The sequence below is a fragment of the Megascapheus bottae genome, chromosome 5 (assembly GCF_031878675.1).
Source record: "Megascapheus bottae isolate mThoBot1 chromosome 5, mThoBot2.hap1, whole genome shotgun sequence".
Taxonomy (NCBI): Eukaryota; Metazoa; Chordata; class Mammalia; order Rodentia; family Geomyidae; genus Megascapheus; species Megascapheus bottae.
The window spans coordinates 23,945,338-23,971,582 of NC_143513.1; the positions used below are offsets into that span (position 1 = coordinate 23,945,338).

The window sequence follows — 26,245 nt, forward strand, 5'->3', positions numbered from 1 at the left end:
AGATAGTTTTTGGAATTTGATATTAATCTCTATGTGACACACAACGAATCAGGTGTTGTCACTTTACAAGTGACAGAACTGAAGTTGTCTCTGTGAAGCTTATGAGTGTATATAATTGGGTAGAGTTATAGTGAGACTACATGCTAAAAGTGCAAAGTTGTTTGTTAAAAAGCCAGGGAGAAAGTTCCACTAAAGACATTAAGTAGAAAGATGTTTTCTTTCTTCATAATCACTTTCTTGACTTGTCACTGTGCTTTATATATGCTATTTAATATCATTGTAAGTAATAAAAATTAAAATGTAAACTTGTTAATATTAATTTTTCCATTTATCTTTATTCAGTAAAATGTTCCTTTTAATAGCAAAATATGATCACTCATCTAGCACTATTTGTATTTCATAACCGGAATGGGTATATTGCTTTTACTACAATAGTGGATATGTTGTCCCAAATGAACACAACAATCTTTATTACAACATTCTGCTCATCTTGTTCTTTGTTTACTCACTGATATTTGAAAAGCAGCAAAGAGAGGAACTCTGAGGATCTTATGGGCCAACCCATCTTTCTCTTTCCTTTTCTTCCGTTGTTTGGGGGCAATCTATGGTTGCCTCACATAGCTCTACCATGTATAAGATGGGTTCTCAGTTATTTGTGTTTTTTGGAATGCATTGTCCTTTGCCATGTCACAAGAAAGGTCTGGGTTCAAAGCAAATTGTAACCCAGATGCCACTAATTCCCTTTGCATTTGATTTGAGTCTTATGCATTCCCATGTGTCTTGAGTTACAAGGGCTCTTGGAGTCATTCTGGGCTGTGGATACAAGTGGGTGGTAGAGAATAGCAGGCACGCATCACACATGAAACTCCTCTGCTCATGCATTTGTTCTTACCTGGCTTCATTGACAGAACCCAAATGCAAAGGAAGGTGGTGTCACCAGAGCCTTTAACCAGGTGCAGACTTTCTGAACATGTGCCCTCGTGTGATCTGACCCATTCGCAGACCATGGGCAAACCCAGTATGGAATGCTGCTTGGTTAACCGGGTCCAGAATTTGGATGAGGTCTAGAGGCCTTCCCTATTCAAGGCCTGGCTTGTTTTCATCTCTTCTGTTTCTTGAATTCTCAAGCTGACTTGTGCTGAAGACTTTCAGGTGTTGGAATCAGTGCCAGTGAAACAAGTGACTTCCCCAGCTCCTATTGTGCATTCCTAGAAGCTACGCACCTCTCTAAGACTTGATGTTCTCACTGCAAAAGGCGAATGGTTTGTTAGGAGGATTAACTGAGAAAATACACAAAAAAAGTGCTTAGCCCAAAGTTTGACTTACAGCAAAGACTAGGATAAGTGTTAGTTAATCACATTATCATTGTGATTGTCTAGGTTAATCACCTGGGAAGAACCAACCCAGCAGAAGAAAGATTTCTTTTGGTTCATGGTTTCAGTCCACAATCAACTGACTTTGTTGCTTTTAGGTCTGTGGCAAGGCAGAAACAGTGGGAATCCATGGTGGAGGGGAAAGCTGCTCCCCTCATGGCAACCAGGAAGCAAAATGAAATCAAGAAAAGCATTTAGAAATATCCTTCTAGGACACTTCCATAGTGACCTGCTATTCCATTGAGGCCTCACAGCTTAGCTTCTACCACCTCCTAGTAATGCCATTACATTATAGATCTGGTAATGTGGCAATTCAATGTTGGAGCTGGAACCCTCATGATCCAGTCACTCCCCAAAGACCCATCAACTGGCAAGTAAGCCTGTGGCACAGGAATCCTTTGGAGATATTTTAGATTCCAACCATAGTATTGCTTGCTTCATCTATTTGGCCATCTTTAGCCTTTCAAATGAGGTAATAAATACAACTGGTTAAGATTATCTTAGAAGGGATAGAGACTTTCTATAATATTGAGGGGACGTCAGCAGCAACCATCCCACTATGATTGTTAACTAAGTTAAGAAAACATAACTCATACTTGTAATCCTAGCCACTTAAAAGACTGAGAACTGAAGACCCTGGTTCAAAGTTAGTCAAGACAAAAATTATGTGACACTTCTGTCTTTGGTTAACTATCCTCTACCCTCCCACACACCAGATGTAGGCATTGGTGCCTCTAACTTATAATCCTAACTACTCTAGAGGCTGAGATCTGAAGAATCCTGGTTCAAAGCCAGCCCTGTCCAGAAAATTCATGAGACTCTTATCTCCAATTCCCCAACAGAAAACCAGAATTAGCCTTGTAGCTTAAAGTGTCAGAGCACTAGCCTTTGGGCAAAAAGAGCTCAGGGACAATGCTTAGGCCCCAAGTTCAAGCCCTATAACTGACAAAATAATAATAATAATAATAATAATAATAATAATAATAATAATAAAAACAGAAGTAGAGCTGTGGCTTAAATGATAGAGTGTCAGCCTTAGTGAAAAAGCTAAGAGACAGTGTCCAGACCCTGAGTTCAAGCACCACTACTGGCATAAAAGAAAGGAATAAGAGAAAAGGGCACAGGAGTTTGGCTTAGTGGTAGAGTGCTTGCCTAGTATTCACGAAGACCCAGGTTTGACTCCTCAGTACCACATACATAGAAAAAGCCAGAAGTGGTGCTGTGGCTCAAATGATAGAAACTAGCCTTAAAAAGCCCAAGGACAGTGCTCAGGCCCTGAGTTCAAGCTCTAGGATTGGCAAAAAAAAAAAAAGAAGAAAGAAAGAAAGAGAAGAAAAGAAAAGAAGGAAGGTTGAATGTAAGGGAGGAAGATACAAAGAAAAAATGAGAAGAAAAGTAAGAGAAGACAACAGAAAATATAAATGAACAAAAGATGCTCTGAAGGATTTGTATAAAGGGACAAGAAGGCTTCTCCAGGGGGCAATAAGCATTTTAGTGGGAAGCCTACAGAGGACTGGCATGAAGTATACATGCTCTGTAAGGCCATAGTTTATAGTATTACAAAACTAGAGAGAAATAAGTGTAAAAAGTAAAAGAACAGCAAGAGCAAGACAATTTTTTTTTGCCAGTGTTGGGCTTAAACTCAGGGCCTGAGCACTGTCCTTGGATTTTTCTGAAGGCTAGAACTCTACCACTTGAGCCTCAGCACCACTTCTGGCTTTTTCTAAGTATGTGGTACCAAGGAATCGAACCCAGATCTTCGTGCATGCTAGGCAAGCACTCTACCACTAGGCCAAACTCCCGGCCCCTCAAGGCAATTTTTTAAAATAAACAAACATGAAAAAGAAAAAGAACTTTTGTGTAGCATGCTGACCCTTTCCTGTTCCCTCACCAGCTTCCTTCAGTATTGCCTCCTGTATTAATTACTTTTCATGCCTGTGACAAAATATCTCACAGAGGGTATGGGGCTGGGCTCCATGCATTACAATGCTAGGAACATATGTTGGAGATTCTTCGCCTCATTGTGGATAGAAAAGAAAGAGAGGTATGGATCCAAGAAGTAATTACCCATAAGCTCACCTCAGTGACCTACTTTTCCAGAGCTTCACAAAACATATGAGTCTTTTGGGAGAACATTTTATGCCCAAACATTGCCCATTTAAGAATTCACCAGGGGCAAGGGATGTAGCCTAGTGGTAGAGTGCTTGCCTAGGATGCATGAAGCCCTGGGTTCGATTCCTTGGTACCACATACACAGAAAAAGCCTGAAGTGGTGCTGTGGCTCAAGTGGTAGAGCTCTAGTCTTGTCTAAGGACAAGTTGCTGTTCCCCCCACTCAGTCTCAGGCCTTCTATGGGAGCCTAGGAATTGGGCAGGAAGCCTTTATCGGTTTTCGTAATCTCCAATTCGATCTGCTTGTGTTTAGTGAAGGCTGGGGAAATAATGGAACCTAAAGCACAGATCTGAAGAATTTCTTCCCTCTAAGACCTCTGGCTATGATTCTCTTTGGGACTAGTGTTTGGTGGGTCAGCACCAAGCTATGAAAAAATTCCTCCTTTAAGGATACCAGAATAATTATTTCTTTGATTTCTTCTTTGGACTTAAATCTTTCATGAGCCAGCAGTTGAAGGTTGAATCTCTGGGCTACCCGGGGAGTGATGGATTTTCATTGATCAGCATAAAGTTCTAGTTGGCTCCTCATTGCTTCCCTGGCACCAGTAATGCCACCTCCAGGGCTAGCTTGTGGGATACTGAAAGATTTTGCGTGGGTGGTACCCTAGCTAATTTACCTCCATTCTAGTCATGAGAGACTTGCAAGTGAGATGGAATTTCTTGTGATGGCACCCAGGGGGTGAATGCTTGAGGTTATGGCCCCCAACAGTTCAAGTATCCCTAGAGATTGCCCTTAGATGGCTGCTCCTGTGAGCTATAGCTTCCATGGTACTTCGGCTCTGAGAAGTTCTGAAAGAGGGGCAGAAATATGGGTCACCAACCTGAGGTAGGGCCTTGCTGGCAGAATCTGACAGATGACAGGGTGCTAGGTGCCAGTGATACATGTGGAGGGCAGTGTGGGCTGCCTTGCTGGTAAGATGGGGCAAAGGTTCCCTTTCCAATTATTTGGTTGTATGCTAACATGACCGAATGTCCACCTATCACAGCATTGGCCACAATCTTTTCCTTAATACAAAGAAGGTAAGTTCTTACATAGTGTGCTTGTCTGGTGCCAAGTACATTTGTTAATATAAGTGGTATATCTCTTTGCTTTTAGTTAATATAATTATCCTCATTATTCCCATTAGAAATTTGGATAGTACTTGCTTGAAAATTCATATCTGTGTGCTTCTGTTTGGAGAATACTGTGAGTTAAATGTTGTAAATTTGATCAGCTATTTACAGGTATAGAAATCTTTTGAGTATTACCCTTGCTTTGCTTATTTAATTCTCTATTTCTTTTGTCCACATGTGTTTTCTGGAAAGGAGTTGGAGAAAAAAAAAGTTCTCAGCTTGAGCTCTGCTGTGTTGAGCTTTCTCTCCTTTTGCTTTCAGTTGGGATCTTGATGAGTTCACACTTCTCCTTTAAGGGAAAAGGTGATGGATACCTACTTTAGGTGGGAAGGGCTGAACTGGTAAGTGGGTTGGAATGTGGGCAGAGAAGTTAGATCAAATTGGAATAGTGCTTCCTTCCATAAACCCAGGAAAATTGAATTGTCCTCTTAAAGGTTTTATTGGTTACTGATTAAGAATCAGGTTAGGATTGGAATGGAGCTGTTTTCTTTCTTTCATTTTGAACAGCTCCTTTAGGACTCTTTATGGAAGAGACCAAGTAGGAAGTCATTGTAAGGCTGTGAGGGTATATTCAGCCATCAGTCTCTGTGGTTCCAAAGGACACAGGGAAAGGGGAGGACATTAAAACATTTTCAAAAATAAATGGAAAGCGCTTCCATGCAAGGTGTCAAACCCAGCACAGAACTATTTGACAATCCACGCAAGGCATTGGAATTTGCAGCCAGTCCAGTCTTGATTCTCTGGCAAACTGCAAAGTCACATGCACTGGGATGTGAGGTACTATATAAACGTCAGGTGTTACATAAATGTCAGGAATGATTATTGTTTCTTAATGGGGGTTAAACTGTTCCTAAGCAAAGCTCCAACCACCGTGCCAGGAGATTCTAACCACCAGTAACCCACAAGGAGGGAATGCTCACCCTAGTTCTCTAAAGTAGTCCCGTTGGGACTGGTTGTTGAAAACAGGCTGCTGTGACTGCAGTGTCATGGCCTGTTTCCCACTGGTGATCTTGGGCCAGCCCTCTAGCTTTCTAAAGCCTGTCACAGGTCACCTGTACAACAGGAATAATTATAACACCATCCTGGCCTACTTCTGATTGCTCTAAGATTGTGTGAAACAAGGGAGCTTACTCGTGGTGCTTTCCCAACTGAGAGGCTGCAGAGATGACAGTGGCCATTAGAACTGGCTGGAAATCAGCCTGGAGTGCTGCTAGTCCCACAGAGAACTTTTTTTTTTTTTTTTTTTTTTGCCAGTCCTGGGCTTGAGCTCAGGGCCTGAGCGCTGTCCTTGGACTTTCTCAAGGCTAGCACTCTACCACTTGAGCCTCAGCACCATTTCTGGCTTTTGTCTATGTATGTGGTACCAAGGAATCGAACCTGGGTCTTCGTGCATGCTAGGCAAGCACTTTAACCACTAGGCCAAACTGCGGCCCCCCCATAAAGAACTTTTGACAGGAAGTTAAGCAGAGGGTGGCATTGATGGTGATTATCCCATGCTTAACAGGGCCCATAGCCCAGGAGACTCTGCAAGCCATCTCCAAGGGACCTTCTGGCTCTGACATGGAATCTAAATCAGGTTCCTCACTTGGCTTTGGCTAGGATTTCACCTTTCGCCTTCAGGAGAAATTCTCCTTACACTGCTGCTCAGATACCTTGGAAGGGGTGGGGTGAAGGCGCCCAGTGAGGAAGCAGTGACCCTGGAGGTGACAGGGTGGGGGCAGGGAGGTGAAGACTAGGGGTGCAGAAGCAGTCCAAGAAGTCAGCACTCAGCAGCACGCTCTGCAATGAGGTCATGACTGTCGCAGGCCGGAGGAGCTGGACATCTTCTCCTAGGGGGAGGGGCAGGGAGGTCCTGCCTCTCTAATGACAGAAACTCCCTCCCCCCTGAACTCTGACAACCCCCCTCCCCCACGCCGCTCCGCTCCCTACACCCAGATCCTCACACTTCACCGTCCCTGCCAGGCCCTCCCGGCCTGAGAGAGCTCGGGTCCCCGCTCCCCGCGTGGTCCCGACTGAATTGTTTCCCAGCTGACTCACTGCACTAATGTCAGGGCGCCGTGTCACACGGCGCTGGGCCCTGCAAGCTGTTGCTTGCTTGCGCGGTCGCCTCCGCCGCCGCCACCACCTCCGCAGCTCCCCGGGCGGGGACACCGGGGTCCGAGGGAGAGGCGGGGTCGGGGTGGGGCCTGGGCGGGTCGCCCGCCCCCTGGACGCGACGGCCCCGCCCTCCCGCCCTCCCCCCCCCCCGCGGACCGCAATGATTTAGAAGTTCAGGAATCCCACGTGACGTCACCGGGGGGGTGATGTAATGCGCTCTAAATAGAATGTATTGTAATCTTTGCTCAGTCCAACGTGGTCCCTTCACCCGGGCTCCGCTCTTGCCTTCTCCACACTTGTTGGGTAAGTTCCTAAAAATACGGCTCGGCCACTTCTGGGGCTTTTGCATTTAGCCACTTTTGTTGCACTTGCCGCGGGAGCCGTCTCGGGAGCGTCCTTGTGTGCCGGGGTTGGTTGTCGGCGGCGGCCGCGAGGTTCCGTGGTCCAATGGGCAGGTCACAGGGCGAGGAGTAGGGAAGATGCGATGCATTCTTTTGGAGAGTGATCTGTGTTTGTCAACATGTTGGCGGACCCGCGGGGAAGTCCGGCCCCCGCCCCCACTCGCTGGTGTGACTGTGTGGAGTTTGTGCCGCGTCCCGTGGCCACCCAGAGACCCCCACGCCGTGTCCGTGTCGGAGCGCGTCCGGGCGGCCGCCTCGCCGCGCGCCTGCAGGGATGCTGAGCCGGAGCCAGCGCCGCTTCCGCCCCAGCGTGCGTGCGTGTGTGGGAGCGCGCGTGTTTCCCTGACACGGGGAGCAGTTATGAATCGGGGGTGTGTGTTTGCCTCCAGAGACCTGGCCAGGTGCGGAACCCTCCAGAAGTGTGGTCAAGCAGCGGCGGCGGCGGCGGCGGCGGCGGCGGCAGCGGCAGCTACGGAGACGATGCGTCCGGAGCCTCCTCCCCGCGTGCCCCAGCTTCCCAGGGATGCGGCAGAACCCCCGGAGAAAGTTTGCAAACTTCCAGCGGGCGCCGGCTGCGAGGACGCCGCCGGGTCACCTAGGGGGCGGCAGGGGCGCGAGCGCAGGGGCGGGGGGAAGCCGCGCTCGCTCCGGGGCGCCGAGCCTGCCGGGCGGCCCGCCGCGGCCGGCCAGAGTTCGCGCGCCGCGCCGGGGGAGGGGGGGCGCCCTTGGAGAGGGTACTTGACTTTCGCTCCCGGCGCCTCCAGCCTCGCGTCCACTCCCCCCACCGCCTCCTGCCTCCGGCCCTGGCCTTGGCTCACTGCATCCTCACCTCCTCCTCGCCGCTGCCCCGAATGACAGCTTGGGCTGGAGCCTCGGAGGCGCCCCGGGCAGCTCTCGGCACCCAGCGCTGGAGCCTTCCTCCTCGGTCCGATTCTCCACCGAACCGCCTAAACTTTTCACGAAGTTCTTAGAGGGGCCAGATGCAGAAGAAACCCAGGCGATGTGTTCTCCCGGGGCGGGGCGGGGGGGGGGACTGCACCCCGCTCCCTCTCGGCTCTAGATGGATTCCCAAGGGGGTGTCTGGTTAAATAAATCAACTTTCCCTGAATGAGGGCCCCCTCCCCCCCCTCACACACTGGACGGTAGTGCCAGGCTGGGGACGGACGTGGGCCGCTTGTATGCAGTTCGTGGTCAGTCACAGTACCTACAGGATACAGTGCATTTTCTTTTTAATTTTCCCTCTCTCTCGATGCGTGTCAAGGAATAAAGGCTGGATACTGGTCCATTACGTCATTCTGCAGGCCAGTAAGTGTTTGATTAACGGCTTCAGATACTCAAGGGTTCAGGGGCTTAGAATGCTGACAAAGCAACTCCGCTTTCTCCCCCTACCCCCACCCCCACCCCAACATGCTCGTGCAATCGCCCCCACCGCTCTCAGGGCATCTTCCTCGCCCTCGCCTCCCTTGACCCCTCCTCTCCCACCCCCTCCTCCTCCGCCCACATCGTTATCTCTCTAGGCCCGTGCCTGCCTTTTGCAGTGTTCCCCGGGGCGAGCCCTGTCCCTGGAGTGTGGGTAAGAGCTTTTGGTGTCTGAAGAGACTTTGGCACCTGATCAGCGTTCAATCTGCCCTTTTCTATAATTTAGGGAAGGCATCAGCAAGCCTCCCCCTTACTCCAGGGAGAAAAAAAAAAAAAACATGCCCAGCCCGGATAGAAAAGGCACCTTTAGGGGTTGTTTTAAAGCCTTAGGCTAATTCTGTATCCCTGCGGTGACTGGGGAAAGTCATATACCCACAGCGAACACATGTACTTTACACAGCGCCTGCTTGGAACCGTGTAGCCAGAGAGGGAAAACTTAAAGAGGAGCTGGCTGGAAGGATCAAAATGAGATGTTTTATCACCAGAGTGAGTGAATGTGAAGCGTTGAACTCGAAGTTACCATCCAATAAATTGCTGCGTGTGTTAACTTTCTTGTTCTTAACTTTTAAGTTTAGAGAGGAAGTTACCTACAGGCGTCATTGAATTAAAGCACGATCTGGCAGTTTAAATGAAACCCCTGTTTGTGACTTATTCAAGGGATACAAATAAAAAGGAATCTGGGGAGTAAGAGGAGTAAGCAGAAGAAATCAAATAAAAAAATTTACTAACAGGCTTTTGGATAGAGGAGGACAGGGGACTGGGTACTCTGAGTGGGAGCTGCTAGAACTAAATAAAGGCACGTTTCTATTTTAAATAGATGGGAACTACTTGAAGAACTCATGTTTTTGTTATGATCAGGTCTACTTTCTTTAGAGTGAAAGCCAGGCTGTAGGGTAGACATTTGTGAGACTCTTGTCTGCAGTCTAATTGACATTCCCTTCCCCCAAGTTTGTGGCAGTATTTATTATTTATTCACATCTAGAGATGAAATAGTATAACCCTATTCACCAGAGGTGTGCACTGAAAATGTTAAACTTCTTGTTTGTGATGCAAGAGACCTAAAGGAAAAATGGCCTGGGTCATGGGCCAGAGAGTGTGATTAATGATAAGTGATTTAGTGATCAGTGATTAGTGGTTTTATTCAAACTGTTACCTCTGACCAGAAGCACACATCAGAGGATTAACAGGCTCTTTAGATAAATGCTCATTAGTGGAAGGGGAAAAGCAAAGATAATAGGCATGCACCCAGGGACAACTTTCGAAGAAAATCATTCCCGTCTTCAGAATAATAAGCTCTATTAACAGAAGGCCCTTTTAATTTAAAACTTGCTTTTATCTTGTAAATCAAAGTTAGATGTAAAAGTTTGTAGTGCCATTATTACCTAAATTTTCCCATATCCACTAGATGTGGATTATCTCAGTAGCGATATTTTTTTTTATTTAAATAAACAATTGGACCTTTAGAGCAGCTGAACTCTGACAAGCTCTTAGCTCCCAGGGTTTGAAGGTGTCCCCCCTCCTAGCAGCTTGCTAACTAGATGGCGCCCTGTGTTGGTGTTCAGTGCTGTGTAGTGCAGCAGTATAAACTGAGCATGTAGCTGCTTGCGAGGTGTTCCTCAACACTTACAACAAAGTTGATTCTGTGTAGGGTTGGAGGCTAGACAGTTCTACAAGTTTTTAGTCACATTTTCCATGTCAGTTAAATCTAGGGAGTTCAAGGCTACTGGAAAAATTAGTCTCATTACTAAAAGAAACGAGGGAGGTAAGGTGGTAGGAAGAGTCCAGGAGGTACCTTTGGTTTGCAGAAGTAATTGTAAAATACCAGAGTTGGTCTTTTTGTTTTGTGTTGTGTTGCATTTTTCTAAGACGAGTTTCACAAGCTTCTAGTCTGAAATACTGAGACAGATATTCAAAAGATTTATTTTGCTTCTGAATTTTGCTGGGGAAAAGAAGTTACTAGAAAGTAAGGAAGGAAAAAAATCTGATCTGGTGACTGCAAGAGGCAACACGGTGCTGATTTTATTCTACAATGGTAAGATGTTGTTCATTATGCTTCTGTAACAGAGAAGGAACTTTACACCTGGTTAAGTGGGACCCAGCTTATATTTTTATGGAATTTCGAAATGGTTTGTTTATTCTGTGAGGAGTTGTACTGTTGCTTTGGTTAGTTTCCTAGGACTTGTAGCATTTTGCATGGAAAACGTGTGTGTGTGTGTGTGTGTGTGTGTGTGTGTGTGTGTGTACCCTTCTTTCTGGGGTAAAGTAAGTTCCCGAGCATATGGGCTGCAGCAGGAAAGTTTGTAATGCATCAGGTAAGAACTCCTTTCCATGAGATCTCATGCATTACTTCAATCAGTACTTGAGTTTTAGGAAGGAATTTTTGTGAAAATAAATCTATAGGCTAAAGCAAAGCATAACAGAAAACTTAGCTATGTGCTCCTTGGAAAGAGGATGCTGTTAGTTGAAGATTAGCTATAACATCAGTTTTTAAATTTAGGAAACAATGAAAGAATTTCCTATGTGTCCCCATAAACATTTCTCACTTCTTTTGCATGTAGTATTTTAGATAGATCAATGACTTTTATGTTCTTACTGATGTATACTAATTTTTACTTTGCAACTTTGCTTAGAACAGACCTGTTTGCCTAATTGATATCCAACTGTTTTTAATGTAAATCACTGATGTCCATAAATTTACTTGTTCAAGCAGAAGTCAGCCATAATCTTAAATAGATTATAACTGACAATTTTATAAGAATGTACCACACGAAAGTAGAAAGCATATTTTAATATTTATATCTTTGTGAAGTTGCAGTTTTTGTTCAATCTGTGGTTGAAGGAACTGTAGTTTGTCAGAGAGACTTTATTATGCCACTTTTCACTTATAGTATCATACTTTCCTTATAACTATTTGTCAATTTCCTCCACCTGCATTCAAAATCAACCAATCAAGGAATTTCCATGGCAGTTTGTACTGATGTCAGTTTCCAATCTCCAGATTTCCTTGTATAATTTATATTTTAGCAACAGAACTTCATTAGACTATAGCATATCATTGGCTTTGGACTTCTTTTCTTAAGCTGAAAAGTATTTGGTGGGCTTGTGACCACAACTGGATCAGTATGGTATAAACTTTGTAGTTGGTTCTTCTGGTTATTTTGTCACATTAAAACTGGGATTTGAGTGACTTACTATTTTTGTCATCTTTTATTTTCTTCTTCTTAACTTCAAAGCAATGCCGTTAGCCATGAAATTAATGTGATCATGGCTGGTGTTTCCCATCTATATGCTTCTTTTCCTTCTCACAAATTGGATTTCTACAGCAATTTAAGATCTTTTTTTAGAGGCAGCTTTCTTGGATGAAGATGGAACAATGATCTCAGTCAATTCATTATCTTGTCCAGTTTGACTACTGGCTTCATTATGGGAATCCACCAAGGCTTTTTATAAATTAGTACTAAAAATTTTAAATTTAGGACTATTTCTCTGACATTTAAAAACTTATACATTTGAAAAAAGGCTATAGATGGAAAGGCAGTAATCTCGAATACTTATATGTGAGGAATAAGTACCTTCACATATGCTAAACAGATTTAATGACACCAAAGAACCTCATCATGCAGCGGTTTGTAAACTAAATAAGCTGTTTTGTGGCATGCTTTAAATAGAAAGTCTGGCACTTTAAAAATGATATCATGTTTAATGATTTAGCTAGACTTACTATATTTTGTTATTAAGGAAAAGTGAGCAATTAGTGCATTTTTTGAGTATCCGTTAGCCTCTGTGGTTGGGAATTATCAATCAAGAGTTTAACACAAGAAAAAAGTTTTAAAGGAGAAGAGGCTTTCAGAGATTTCCAAGTAGTAATAATACTCTTCAGAAAACTTTTGAAGCTCCTACTGAAGGCTCTAAGACATTCAGAATAAAACCTGAAGCTTAGGATAAATTCCTGAACATAGAATCTGACATTGTGATATATTGTTTTCCTCTGATTCAGTCTATTGTCACCCCATCCTCTAAATTATTTTTTTGGAAGACTAAATTTAGCACTCTAAAAATGCTTATTTTAGTTGCTTTCTTCTACTTCATAAAGGTTCATGTTGTAATCTCTACCCTAAAATTAATAAAGATGGAAAACTACCATGCTAGTATTTTATTTGAATTCATATTGGAGGGAATAAAAGACCCCTCTTAGCCTAGAACTTTGATGGCAAGGTAGATACTTTACAGATACTGGGAGAACTTTATGCTTGACATCTCTGTTCAACAGAAGAGATGCCAGGTCTGGTGGTAATTTTTTTTTTAACTCAGCCAAAGCCCAGAACTAGAAGGTACAGCTCAGGTCTGTTTTGTGCATATATACCTGTTTCTACTTTCCAGGTCAAGATGTCTTTCTCCAGCCAGGCTGCCATAAATCCTCTAGTCACAAATGGAGCCCAAGCCAATACTTTGGCTGCATTGCTCTTTTCAAGTCTTTTGGCCACTAGGTTTTTGAAAACAGAGGTCTTATTTAATTTTTGTCAGATCTTTTGAATGACTGCTTTGATGGTAAAAACTGTATTTTCTATTTCATTTGTGTGTGTGTGTGTGTGTGCGTATACACGCACACACACATGTGTGCATGCATGTGTAAATGCAATGTAATCTTTCTAATATTGGCTTTCTTAATTGAGTTTTAGCTTATGGTTTTCTTCTTTAAGATTATTATTAGAAACACTCTATAAAGTGACAGCATCCATATTTCATTTGAGAGTTTACCAGGCAGAACTGAAAATGGTCTAACATGTCATTTTAGAACAAAGCAGTGACTTTCTTCATTTCCAGTCTTTTGTTTCATCTTTTTTTGAAAAAGGGACTGAAAAATTATTTAAAGTACACATAAATTATCTTCCTTTTTTTAGTGTCGAATAAAGCCATAAGTGTTGTGCGCCCTTTGACACATGCGCATTTGCCTAGGACTCATGTGTCACGTGCTCCCTTTCCAGGCCAGTGTTTAGGAGGATTTGGGGGTGAACGATACACGGTTTGAAGTGAGCTGAGTATGGGAATGTGCTCTTTAAAGGTTCAATAGCCAAGCTTGACAACTTATGACTAATAGAAATCATATACACACACAGAGGACTGCAGAGCACTTACCATTTTATTTATAATATAGGCTCTGCTGTAATTAGGATGGGGAACAAGAAGATTTAAATAGAAATTTGAATACATCTACTATATGTGTTGTTTGGCCGGGTCCAAAGGTTTCCTTTCCAGCCCTTTGCGTGAAGGTTTCACATCAGAATTCAGGTCTCTTTTTATTCTACCAATGAGCCCTAGATTTCAGCTATCATTTTTCAAATAGAAGACATTTTGGCTAGTTTTAGGCAATTCCCTCTTTGTTGGCATTCTAAAAAGAAAAACATAGACTGCTGCAGCAACAACAGATCTTTCTTTTTATGTAAATCAGCTGCTTACTAGAAGAAATGCTCTTACTCGTTATTTGCCAGGTTTGGTAGGACCATTTCACTTGTACCAAATCATGATTTTTCTCTGTAGGTAAGTTTGGTTTCTAATACCCAGGTCCATAAAGCAGAGAGTAGAAGGCACTGGAGAATAATACCAATTTTACCAGGGCACTCAATATGAATTGGTAACCTATTATGAAGAGCCTACCTAATTTACAGTGACCACTTGGTTCTGAAGTATGTTGACTCCTGGAAGAACAAACAATCATATCATAGGCTCAAGCTTTTGAGATTCTGACCAAGATAATACTACTTTGTTAAAGGTGGCTCCAAGAATACTGAAGACCTCTAGGCAGGGAATGCTAACATTTCCCTACACTTGATCCTTCACATCTCTTCTAGATACTCTGAGTTATACCTACAATAACAAATTACAAATGTGTGACTAACAGACAGAAAACTAGTTTTCTCAAAGGGAAATGGATTTTATTAGCTAATCTTAGAAGAAACAACGAATGACACAAATGGGAGGAAGCTTGTCAACCAACAGTTGGCATCACTTTTCTATATTTGTGTCTTAGCAGCCATGTGGCTTATGGCACTAAGCGCAGTCTAAGCTGGTGGGAAAGATGCCCCACTATGCCTCCTTGAACGTAGTAAATACAGCTTTCTGCATTTGTATTGAAAGAATATTGACACAGTAGACCTAGCTTTCTTCATTTGTGATAAAAGATATTGGTCTCAAGCAGCACTATCCAATAGTTGGAACCATAAATATGTTTTTAAATGTTCAATAGACCATATTAAAAAGGCAAGGTAGGTTCTTGTGGCTTATACCTACAATCCTACCTACTTAGGAATCTGAGATGTGTGGATCCTAGTTAGAAAACAGACTGGGTAGGGGAAGGGAAATGGGGATAGAAACATGAGAAGGGGTAGCAATGATTGTTAAGAAATGTACCTTCTGTCTGGTGAATATAATGCAACCCTTCTATTAATTACAATAAAAAATAGAAAAAAGGAGGCCAGGAGTTTGGCCTAGTGGTAGAGTGCTTGCCTACTATGCATGAAGACCCGGGTTCAATTCCTCAGTACACATACATAGAAAAAAGCCAAAAGTGGTGCTGAGGCTCAAGTGGTAGAGCTCTAGCCTTGAGAAAGCCCAAGAACAGTGGTCAGGCCCTGAGCTCAAGCCCAGGACTGGCAAAAAAAAAAAATAGAAAAAAGAAAACAGACTGGGCAGGAAAATCTGTGAGACTTATCTTCAATGAACCAGCAAAAGACTGGAATTGGAGATGTGGCTCAAGTGGTAGAACAATAGCTTTGAGTGAAAAAGCTAAAGTATGGCACCCAGATCTTGAGTTCAAGCTTCAATACTATCATACACACACACACACACATACACACACACACACACACACACACACACACACACACACAAAGGTGAGAAGAAACAATGGAGTCATTCTTTTTGTTTTTTGATTATTTTAACTGTAATTTTTTTTCTTTTCTTTTTTGGTATTGGGGATAAAACCCCTATCCTGGAGTTGATATTTAATAGCATATTATGTTCAACTGATATATCTAAAATATAATTATTTCAACCTATAACCAATATATAATATTAATGAGATATTATATGATATACCTATATTACTATTAAAGTGTTCGAAGTCTGTGCATACTTTGCTTTCATAGTATAACTTGAGTGAGGCTAGCTACATATCAAATGATCAATGGTGTGTGTGACTAGTGAATATGATAGCAGACAATGCAAGACTTTTTCATAATTCCTAATCCTAGCAGCTTGTGGAACCACCTATGGAGTTTATAAAAACAAATTCTGACACCCCCTCCTTCATGAGATTCTGATTTAATTGGCTGGGGGTGGGAACTTAGGCCTCTGTGTTTTTAAAAAGCTCTGCAAGAGTTTGTAATGTGTGGCAAAGATTGGGAACCACAGTTACTGATCTCTGAGGAATCTTCTTTAATATTCTATGATTCTAGTTAAGGGAAAGGGTTTTAGGTAAAGTGTTCATTTGGAGTTCAAGGGCAGCAAGCAGTTGTAAGAGCCATGCTGTGTCCCACAAAACATATTTAAGAGAATAAACTGATACAAATTAAAATTTACAAGATGAATAACTTGGAAAAGAATCCTTTGTGTGAGACTGGAGCTCTGTTTTATATAAATTTCAAAACTGTGTTCTACATGTTTTTAGGTGCTTCCCTAGAAAAGTTTAATGCAGGATTTGATTTCTGTGTAGGCTCACAGGCTCCATCTTGGTAAAAGGTCAAGATCCCCTCATTTCAGTTCTTTTGCCAGCTTACTTCTCCACCCTGGGTTCTATTTGCTTTTAGCTATTTTTGGAGGGAAAGTCTTACTCATTTGAGACATCTGGATCCCCTAGAGTTTCTTCTTTCCAAGCTTTTAACAAGCTTTGTGTCATTGCCTAGGCCAAACTTGCTCAGGTCAAATTGTTAATTATTACCCCCTGAACCGAAGGTATTCATCAAGTTAGTCACCTTTGAAAATATTACAAGACTTAATACTTCTCAATACCCACTCTAAGTCTTTATATATTTACATATGAGTTTGTGTATATTTACATGTGTGTAAATACATGTGTGTATATATATTTACTCTAACAATCTGTGCATTTACTTAGAGTAAGATTAAAAAATAAGTTATAGTTTCCAAACTCTTCATATATCTTTTTTCGGGAGAGGGTCAACAAACAGCTTTGCTTGTGGAAGGGAGGAGAGACTTGGTTGTGGGTCCCTTGTGACTTCATGCTGCAAGGAACCTCAGCATTCCCGAATCCATGAATCATGCAGCCCGATCCTCCTCATCCCCTGCAGAGCCTCCAGTTCCAAATATGTGTCTATTTGACCTTGTGATGTGAAAACATGATTTTGAACCAGTTTTAGATACCAAATTACATGTTTCTCTCCATTTTTTTGTGGCAATAATATTTTCTTTTCTCCACCGTCATTTCGAGACTTGGCTTTCAGATCTCATTCCCATTGAGTAGATGCAAGAATTGAGAAATTGATTAGTTATCTGCTCATTGTTCTGATGAGTGGTGAGGATGAGGAAGGAGCTGACATGCAATTGGTGGCTTCTAAGGTAAACAGAAGTGCTATTCTGGGAGACCTTCAGGTGGGGATTTTCTGATTGTATTTATCTATAAATAACGTGTTTTCTGACACATTTTTTCACTTAAATTGTTTTCCTGGCTAATAAGCTTCAGGGTACATGTATCTGGATTGATTAATAAATGCATAAGGTTATATTAGCTTCAAAAGATGACATCTATTCTAAAAGTTGCGTAGAGACATCTGTTGCAAACCTGTGTTTTGGGTGGTATCTAGGGAAACTTTCTCCCAGGCTACTTTGTGATTGACTGTTAGAAGGCTCTGTGTGGAGAGCCACTGAGATTAATGGTTACTCATCTGTTTTGGAGATTGAAGGTGAAGGGTTTTAGCTGTTTGTGCATTGAGCAAGATAGACTCTAGACTAGTCCTGACTGCTGTGTAATACAACATTTAGCTTCTGCTATGCCATAAACTGTCTTCATACTTGGTCTGGGGCTGTCATCTTTCAAGTTTTGTTTTGTTTTCTCCAAATAATGGGACTTAGTTGAACTTAGCCATTGGAGTTTGTTCCTGTCTGTGTCTTCAGTGGGTGAGATATAAATATAATCAACAGTGCCATTGTGTTAGAAGAGTCCAATGATTTTGTATTCTTTGCTAATCATTATTTTAAAGCAGCTCTCATATCTGCACGTAGATTTGGCTATACTTATATATACATATTGTGTGAATGATATGCTTGCTAGTGAGGAGCAGAAAGTTTCTTAGGGCATGAGTGTGTGAATATATGTGCATGCTTTTTGCTAGGACACCCACTGGAAGACAGATCCTACCTCCTTTTACTACATAGTATTGATTAAAGGTATGCTGGGTTTTAAAAATATTGAAGCTGAAGTCAAGTGCCAGTGGTTCATGCCTATAATCCTAGCTATTCATGAGGCTAAGCTCTGAGCATCACAGTTCAAAGCCATTCTGAGCAGCAGTCTCCAACTGGTCACCAGAAAGCTGTTAGTGGAACCTTGGCAAATGATACAGCACTAGTGAAGGAGCTAAGGAACAGCACACGGGATCTGAGTATGAGTCCCAATACTAGCACAATACAAGAAAAAGAAATGTTGAAACCATGTTGAAGATAACTTTTTATTTTCCTATCTGGGTGCACAATGTTTACAATTTCGCCTTCCATTTCTGCAAAGCCTGATGACTAACAACCACCATTGTAAGTGCTGTGCAGTTTGAATGTTACTGTGGGTGATGGAGCGCAGTGTTTGGCACTAGGAGGAATCGTGTAATTTGAAAGTGTACTTTTTCGTAAATACCCATGGTAATCTCCAAACTGTTAAAAACATTAAGAAGAACCAAAACGAAGCAGAAATGTCTGCAGATTGGATGGAGGTAGTACTAGCAGAGAAATACAATTATTATTTTTTTATGTGCCTCAGAAGCACTTACAAAAATCAGGGAGAAAAAAATTACACGTAATTACTTTCCATGTCCTTTGCAAAGTGTATTCTTAAGGTAGACAAATTAACCCTTTAACCTAAGTCTCAGTTTTCTTCTTTCCAGAAAAATAAAAGGAAAGCACAAGAATTATTGTCTTTAAAAGGAGCTCTGTCACAGGGCATTAGGTGGATTAACATAATATTTAGTATAGATTTTGGGGGACTGTACTTGGAAAGTTTCTCTATATATTTTACATAGTTAAATCAATTTTGAAAAATAGGCTTTTGAGATTGGTTATATAACTGAATACTGCTGAATTACATACTAAAATGATTAACATGATACATTTTGCTATAAGTATCCTATTGCAGTTATATAAAAAAGGAGGAGGTAAGGTTTACTACTCAACTTTGCTATGTCTTTCTTTCTTTCCTCTTCCTTATTCTATATCCCAGCAGGGTATATGGTGTACAAAACATTTATTCCATGTTACATGTAATGTCTTTAGTGTTTTAATAGGGAAGTCAAAAAGAATCACTTGGAGAAGTGACGTGTGTGTGTGTGTGTGTGTGTGTGTGTGTGTGTGTGTGTGATTCAGGCATACAGAAGAATGTAGGAGGGAGAAGACCCAGGTATTCCTGGGCAATGAATGCCTTCTTTCTGGAGACTGACTGCCTAAGACTTGGGTGGGCCCGGTGTTTAGAGAGAGTTGATCATTTTAATTTGAAAGCATGACCATTTAGTGTCAGTTGGATTATCTTGATGACCCGTGGAAGCACAGGGATAGTTGACCGAGATCAAGGGCCATGGTGAGACGAAGTGGCATTGTAGGTCATACAATGGAATAAGAAACCATCGTTTGCAGGGACACTGACCAGGAAAATTGCTTACATGGGGACAGCCTGGGAGTGGAAAGTTCTGGAAGCAAACTCAAGATGGAATTATAGAGAAAATTTGAGGTAGTCTTCTTGGAAATAAAGCTCAAATTTAGACATAGTAAGTCTGTGAACAAGAAGAATACTATCAGGTTTGACTTCAGGGGACAACAGTCAATATTGGAGGAGGTTTGCAGTGTTTTCATTCTTTTGGCTCCTAAACAGACTGCATTTTGAAACAAGTAGACATTTCATTGATGGAGTGGATGATTTCAGAAATTTGCCACCTCTCTGGACATGAATCATCAGAGGTTTATAAGCAGAAGCCAAGTGAAGGAGGATGAACCAGGTGATTCTGGTCTTGAGTTATAGAATTTTTGCACAATCAAACACATGGGGAACTGAAATATATTCATGGATCCAGAAGCCATGAACTCCATAATGGTTCTTTAAATGTTTTCCAGCACTACAGTTACTGAGACACACAAATCTGAAATTACCATCGATGAATATTAACAATTTCATGGGGCCCAGCCTTCTTACCGTTGAGATCCATATACAGTGGGCCTCTCTACTGTCAACTCCAATTCTACAGTCAACCATCCCTGGATGGAATGAAAATATTTGAGAAACAATGGTGTTTGTGCTGAACATATAGACATATAGGATATTACTCCTTAAATAGAATAGTTGTTAGAATTTATATAATAAATGTCCCCCCAGAGGACATAGGTTGACAGCTTGGTGCCCAGACTGTGGGAGGTGAGGGAATTTTTAAGAGGTGGAGCCTGGTGGAAGGAAATAATGTCTTTGGAAACATTATTAAAAGGGGACACTGAGGTTTGAGTCTTCCTGTCTCTCTCTGCCTTGACTGCTATCACAGAAGCAGCTTTGCTACACTGTGTCCTTCTGGTCAGGTGGGCCTATGCTATCTCTGGATCCAAAGCACTGGATACAACCTATAACCCACTATGGATTGAATTCTCTGAAATCATGTATCAAAGTAAAGCCTTCTCCCTTTTAAAGTTGCTATCTTAGGTATTTTGTCAGGAATAAACAAGAAACCAACACAAAAGTGTAACAGTTACCTACATAACACTGACATTGTATTAGCCATTAAGGAAACTTAGTGGATTCAAACATATGGGAGGAAGCTCTCAAGTCACAAATGGTATGCTATGTAGCTGCTCAGGAGGCTGAAATCTGAGCATCATGGCTCAAAACCAGCCCAGAGGCAGGAAAGTTTATGTGACTCTTATCTCCAAGTATACCCCCCCCCAAAAAAAAGGTGGAAATGGAGCCTTGAGCCAAACAATCTAAAGGAAAGTGTGCAGGCCCTGAAATCAATTCCCCAGTACTGGAGTACACACACACACACACACACACCACCATACAACTTAAAAAAATATTGCAAGGATTCTTGAAGCAGCAAAACCAATTCCTATAGATACCAAGGAACAACATTAGGCTAAGAAAGTGCCTTTGCCTTAATGAACATTTGCTAATGCTAAGGTGAATAATCAATTAACACGAATTGAATTGTCATATAAGGTTCCCCACACACAATTTTTTTTTGCCAGTCTTGGGACTTGAACTTAGGACCTGGACATTGTTCTTGAGCTTTCTCAAGGCTAGCACTCTACCACTTGAGCCACAGTACCATGTCTGGCCTTTTCTCTGTGTGTGGTACCAAGGAATCAAACACAGAGTGTCATGCATGCTAGGCAAGCACTCTGCCACTAGGCCAAACTCCCGCTTTCCCTCTCCAATTTTTATCAGTATCAATTAGTTGTAGAGGAGGATTCATTTTGACATGACCATTTATGGATATAGTGTATCTTGTTCCACCTTTCCCCATTCCTCTCCCTCCTCCTCATACCCTTCACAAACCAATTTCATTATTCCATTTTCACATATGTACTTATTTGTGTTTTTCTGTTTGAGTAGCTGCCTGTTTTCTTAGGAACATAGGCCTTGACAACTACCGTAGTTTTGTATAAAACATTTAAATAGGATGCCACCATAATGCAGTCAAATTGATCTTGCAGGACAGGTATAGTCCTGCCTAGCTCATGAAAACAAAACAAAGCTAAGCAACGAAAAGAGATAAAGCCAATGTCTGACATAAAGCCCTTCTTCCTTGTGTTTTTCTGCTTCTCTTTGCGTTTTCTCTTTGCCTCCATGCTACCATATTTTGTAGTTTCAAGTATGATTTTTTTGTTAATGAGAAATAGTAATATCCATAAATTAACCAAAGTGCACTTTTCCATGAAGATGTCAGAGCCCTTCTAGAACAGAAATTCTACCATGTGAGTGACTTGGACAGTGGGAGAGGATCCTGCTGAAGTACCTTGGCACCACGTGCTAAGAACCACCCACCCCTCTCCACTACCTCTTGCCTAGATTTGACACTCACTGAGCATCTTTGAGATGCTAATCCTTCATTTCGTAGAAGTCAGAGTGTTGTTTCTTTTTATGTCAGGGGACCTATCCTTTGGAGTTAGAATCCATCCTAATGAATTCATTTCTGTTGGCCTTATTTCCAAGTGAAGTCACATACTTAGGTACAAATACTCCAATCCATTTCCTTTTGGTACAGACACAATTTTACCTATGTGCTATAAAGCCAGGGTCTGGGTCCCATAGGAATGGATGGTTCGGAGTAATGGGGGTGATAAACAGCATTTTTTTGTCATGGGACTTGAACTCTGGGCCTGGGCATTCTCTTCAGCTCAAGACTACCACTCTACCCCTGGAGCAACAGTGCCACTTATTTTTCTTTTTCTTTCTTTCTTTCTTTCTTTCTTTCTTTCTTTCTTTCTTTCTTTCTTTCTTTTTTTAAGCATATGCTAAAAATAAATCTCTGGCAAACCCTCAGAAAGACAGCACAAGTCTTCAACAGTTGGGTTTCCAGGTATCACAAGTTAAGGACCAGTCTTTCAAAAGATAGCAAACAAAGATACATTTAAAAAATTAGATATAAGTATGTTGCAGTGATGAATGAGTTAGCTAATGTGTCCTTGGTTTGGCCTTGAATTTATCTCCAGGGCTTGTGAAAGAGCCATGTCAAAAGGCAAGACTAACTTTTTACCTTGAGAAGAAAAGAATTCAATCTAACTTTAATTTGTCTTTCTGGCAGGCTTAGCAGTTATTGTTTTGATATGCTAACAATTACTGACAAGGACAAACCCACCAAGTCTCACAAACACTTTAGCTATTTCTATATGGGAAGGAAAAAAGATCTGGTTTTCTGTATGTTAAGAATGTTTGCCCATGTGATACCTCTGTTTTCCACAATAAAAACAAAGAAGATGAAAGTCTTTACTTTCAAAACATATCATGCCAAAAAGACAACCTAATCTTAAAAAATAGCAAGAAGGGATGCAGCTCAATTATAGAAGTATTGTGAAACTCAGTTTGATCCCTGGAACCTTAAAAAATGAACAAAGGAGCTGATGAAACAGTTTTCCAAAGAAGATACACAAATGGCCAGTAAGTGCCTAAAAGTTGCTCTATATACAGGTTTCAGACCAAAACTACAGTGAGATAATACTCACACTCTGTAGTCTGAGTATAACAAGAAAGGTAATTAAATATGTTGAAGCAGATGTGGAAAAATCAGAACATCATACATTGCTAGTGGGGTCATCTAATGGTACAGAAACTTTGGAAATACAGGATCTCAAAAATAAAATATAAATCCTATGATCCAGCAATTGTACTAGAAATAAAAATATTTCTGCATAAAAATACATACATGGGTGTTCATAGCAGTTTCTCTGTAATAGCCAAAACAGGAAAACAGCCTGAATAGCATTCATTAATTGAGGACTGGATAGCAAAATGTTATGGATGTATATATTAGAATATTATTTGCTAATAAAAAGAAATGGACTACTGATACAGTATACATAATATAGATGAATCTTGACAATATGTTGCTAAGAAAAAGGTCTAAATATAAAAGATCACATATTACATAATTTTATTTATATAAAAGGTACAGAATAGGCGAATCCATGGGAAAAGAGATAAACTTAGTGGTTGTCTAGGGCTGGAATGGGATCGGGACAGGAGGGTGGGGTGACAGCTAAGGAGTATATAGTTTCTTTTGTGGGGGATATAAACAGTCTAAATTGACTGTGATAATGGTTGCTGTATCTGTGAGGAGTGTAAGGCCATTGGATTATATATTATAAAAGTATGAGTTGTATGGCATATGAATTATGCCTCAATACATCTCTTAAAGAAAGATAGCATATCATAAAATAAATGGGATGCTAAATTCAGTTGGAATATATAGCAGAGAAAGTATTTTTTACCTCTAAACTTTGTCATATATTTGGAATGAATGTGTCAAAAGGAGTGGTGGAGCTGAGTGCTGGTGGCTCCCAGCTGAAATCCTAGCTCCAAAGCAGACTGAGATAAGAGGATCTCAGTTTAAAGCCAGCCCCATACAGAAAAGTCTTTCCTTCTAACTGACCAGCAAAACGCCAGAAGTGGAAGTATGGATCAATTTGGAAGGATGCCAGTCTTGAGTGAAAAATCTAAGTAAAAGCACAAGGCAGTGAGTTCAAGCCCAGTTAAGTGGTAAAGAGAGGTTGACCAGGCATTTCAAACTCAGTATCAGTAAAAGCCAATTAGTAAAAATCTCATAGCTTATGTCTTGTGCCCTAGGCAAGCACCTGGCATCCAGCTGGGACCTTGGACATAGAGGTCAAGAGTTGATGTTCTTTAATTTTCAAATAGTTCAAATGCAAACTGATACTTGTGTTGGTTCTTCTCTAGAGAGGGCCACTACTGTCCTCACGCCCCCATTTAAAGCTTCTTGAACATCACTCACTGGCATGCCTTTTCTCCCTCAGTCATGGACACAACACTGCAAAATCTTCTGAACCACCTCGATGGCTCATGACTTTCCTTCTTCTGTCTTGTCTCATTCTAAACCAGTTTCTTTATTGACAGAGAATGAAAGAAAACAATTACATATTGTCCTTTTTGTGTGGGTCATGGGGCTTGAACTCAGTCTGGGCACTGTCCCTGTGTTCTTCAACTCAAGGCTACTGCCCTATCCCTGAGCCTGGGCATTGTCCCTGAGCTCTTCAGTTCAAAGCTACCACCCTACCCTTGAGCCTAGCCTCACTTCCCATTTTCTAGAGGTTGATTGGAGATAGGAGTCTAAGTCCTTTTGTGCCGGGGGTGGCTTTGAACCTTAATCCTTAGATCTCAGCCTCCTGAATAGCTAGGATTACAGGCGTGAGCCACCATGCCAGGCTTTATATTGTCCTTTTTATACCAACATTTTTGTTCCATTTACCATGTCAACCTTCGGCATAAACACAGGGCTCAAGTGACCTTCAAATCAAAAAGATAAGAAAAGAAAGGTTCCCAGTAAAAAGAAGTTGGGGCTGGGAATTAATATTGAAGATTTTTGAGCTTGGAGGTTTTTTCCACTATGGCTACCAAAGGAACCCTTCCATTCTATGGCTCCTCACATTCTATTTCCCTGATTTCCCTGTTTGAAAACTTTCACAGGCACCTTGGCCCCATTTTTGATCCTTTTGCTTCAGCCTCATGTGTGATGGGACTAGTTCCCAACAGGTTCACCACCAGATTTGACTGGCAATCCTGTTTTATGATCCCATAGGCCAACTGTGGGGTTGTCCCTATGTCCTTGTAGGTTTTTTTCAAGTCAAGCCAGACCCAGGGTAAATTGTTTTGTATAAGATTTCTCTTGCCATGGCTAGACTCTTTTCTCCTCTGGGACATTTTAATATTCCCCTCCCTCTACTGCATAATGCCTACACACACACACACACACACACACACACACACACACACACACACACCATCTACTGAATGCTCCTGGGGTGACCAGTCAAGGGAGATCTTGTAGGTTAAGTGATAAAGTCTCTTTATACACTCATCGCTTTATTTTAAATATCTCTATTCGAAAAGGCTCTTAATTGGGTGAGGATGTAACTCAGTTGTAGATAATTTGCCTAGCATGTGCTCTGGGGTCAATCTCTAGTACTGCCACAATAAACACATAATCAAATAAAAGACATAAATGTCAGAATGTTTATAAGTCTGAAAGTGGAGGTGTGCTGATAAATCACAAATACTCTCTTAACCTGATAGAATCATTTGATTGTTTTCATTTTTAGATTTTTACTTGTGTTCCTGATCTAGAAGCAAGCTCAATTTTCAAATGATTTTAATTACAGCATTGGCACATTTAAAAATCTTGCTTCCCTCACCTTATAGCTATATACCACAGACATTTTCATATTGATATATAATTTTCAACACTATGATTATGTATAATATTCCATTGAGTTTCTATACCATAATTTCTTAATCATTCTGTATTATTTAATGATTATAAAAACATACATAAACAAACTTTTGACAGGGAAATTACACACTCTAAAGATACATATCTCCCTCCCTTTATGCTGGCTGCCCTTCCTTTATGATTTAGCTTAGGCAAAATTGTGACAGTGACCAGGTTTGTCTTGGGCTTCATTTCAGTTATGTATTTCCTTTTGCTTCTTTGCTCTCCCCCCAGCATATTCTGTTTCACCACAGCATTCCTGTTACTGGAATTCTAGTCTCCCACAAATCCTATTTTGCCACTCCAAGTTATACTCCTTTCTTTTCTTTGAGTATCAATCAATCTTAGTATGATTTCCTTCTGGGAGGTTTCTAATTTATTATGATAGGATTTCTGGAGATGACCATGTGGCAGCCCAACCAAAGTGGACCTTTTAAACTACAATGCTCCCAGATTCTAAGCAGATGACTGAACAA

At 41.4% G+C, this 26,245-nt stretch overlaps 1 protein-coding gene across 1 annotated transcript in view; it reads left to right on the forward strand.

Moving 5' to 3' along the window:
- The first annotated feature begins 6,981 nt into the window (after window positions 1–6,981).
- Window positions 6,982–26,245, forward strand: part of Creb5 (cAMP responsive element binding protein 5) — a 412,081-nt gene continuing 392,817 nt past the window's right edge. The window contains exon 1 of the mRNA XM_090332810.1: window positions 6,982–7,061. Within this exon, the coding sequence (XP_090188936.1) occupies window positions 6,982–7,061 (80 nt within the window). The remainder of the gene's footprint in view (window positions 7,062–26,245) is intronic.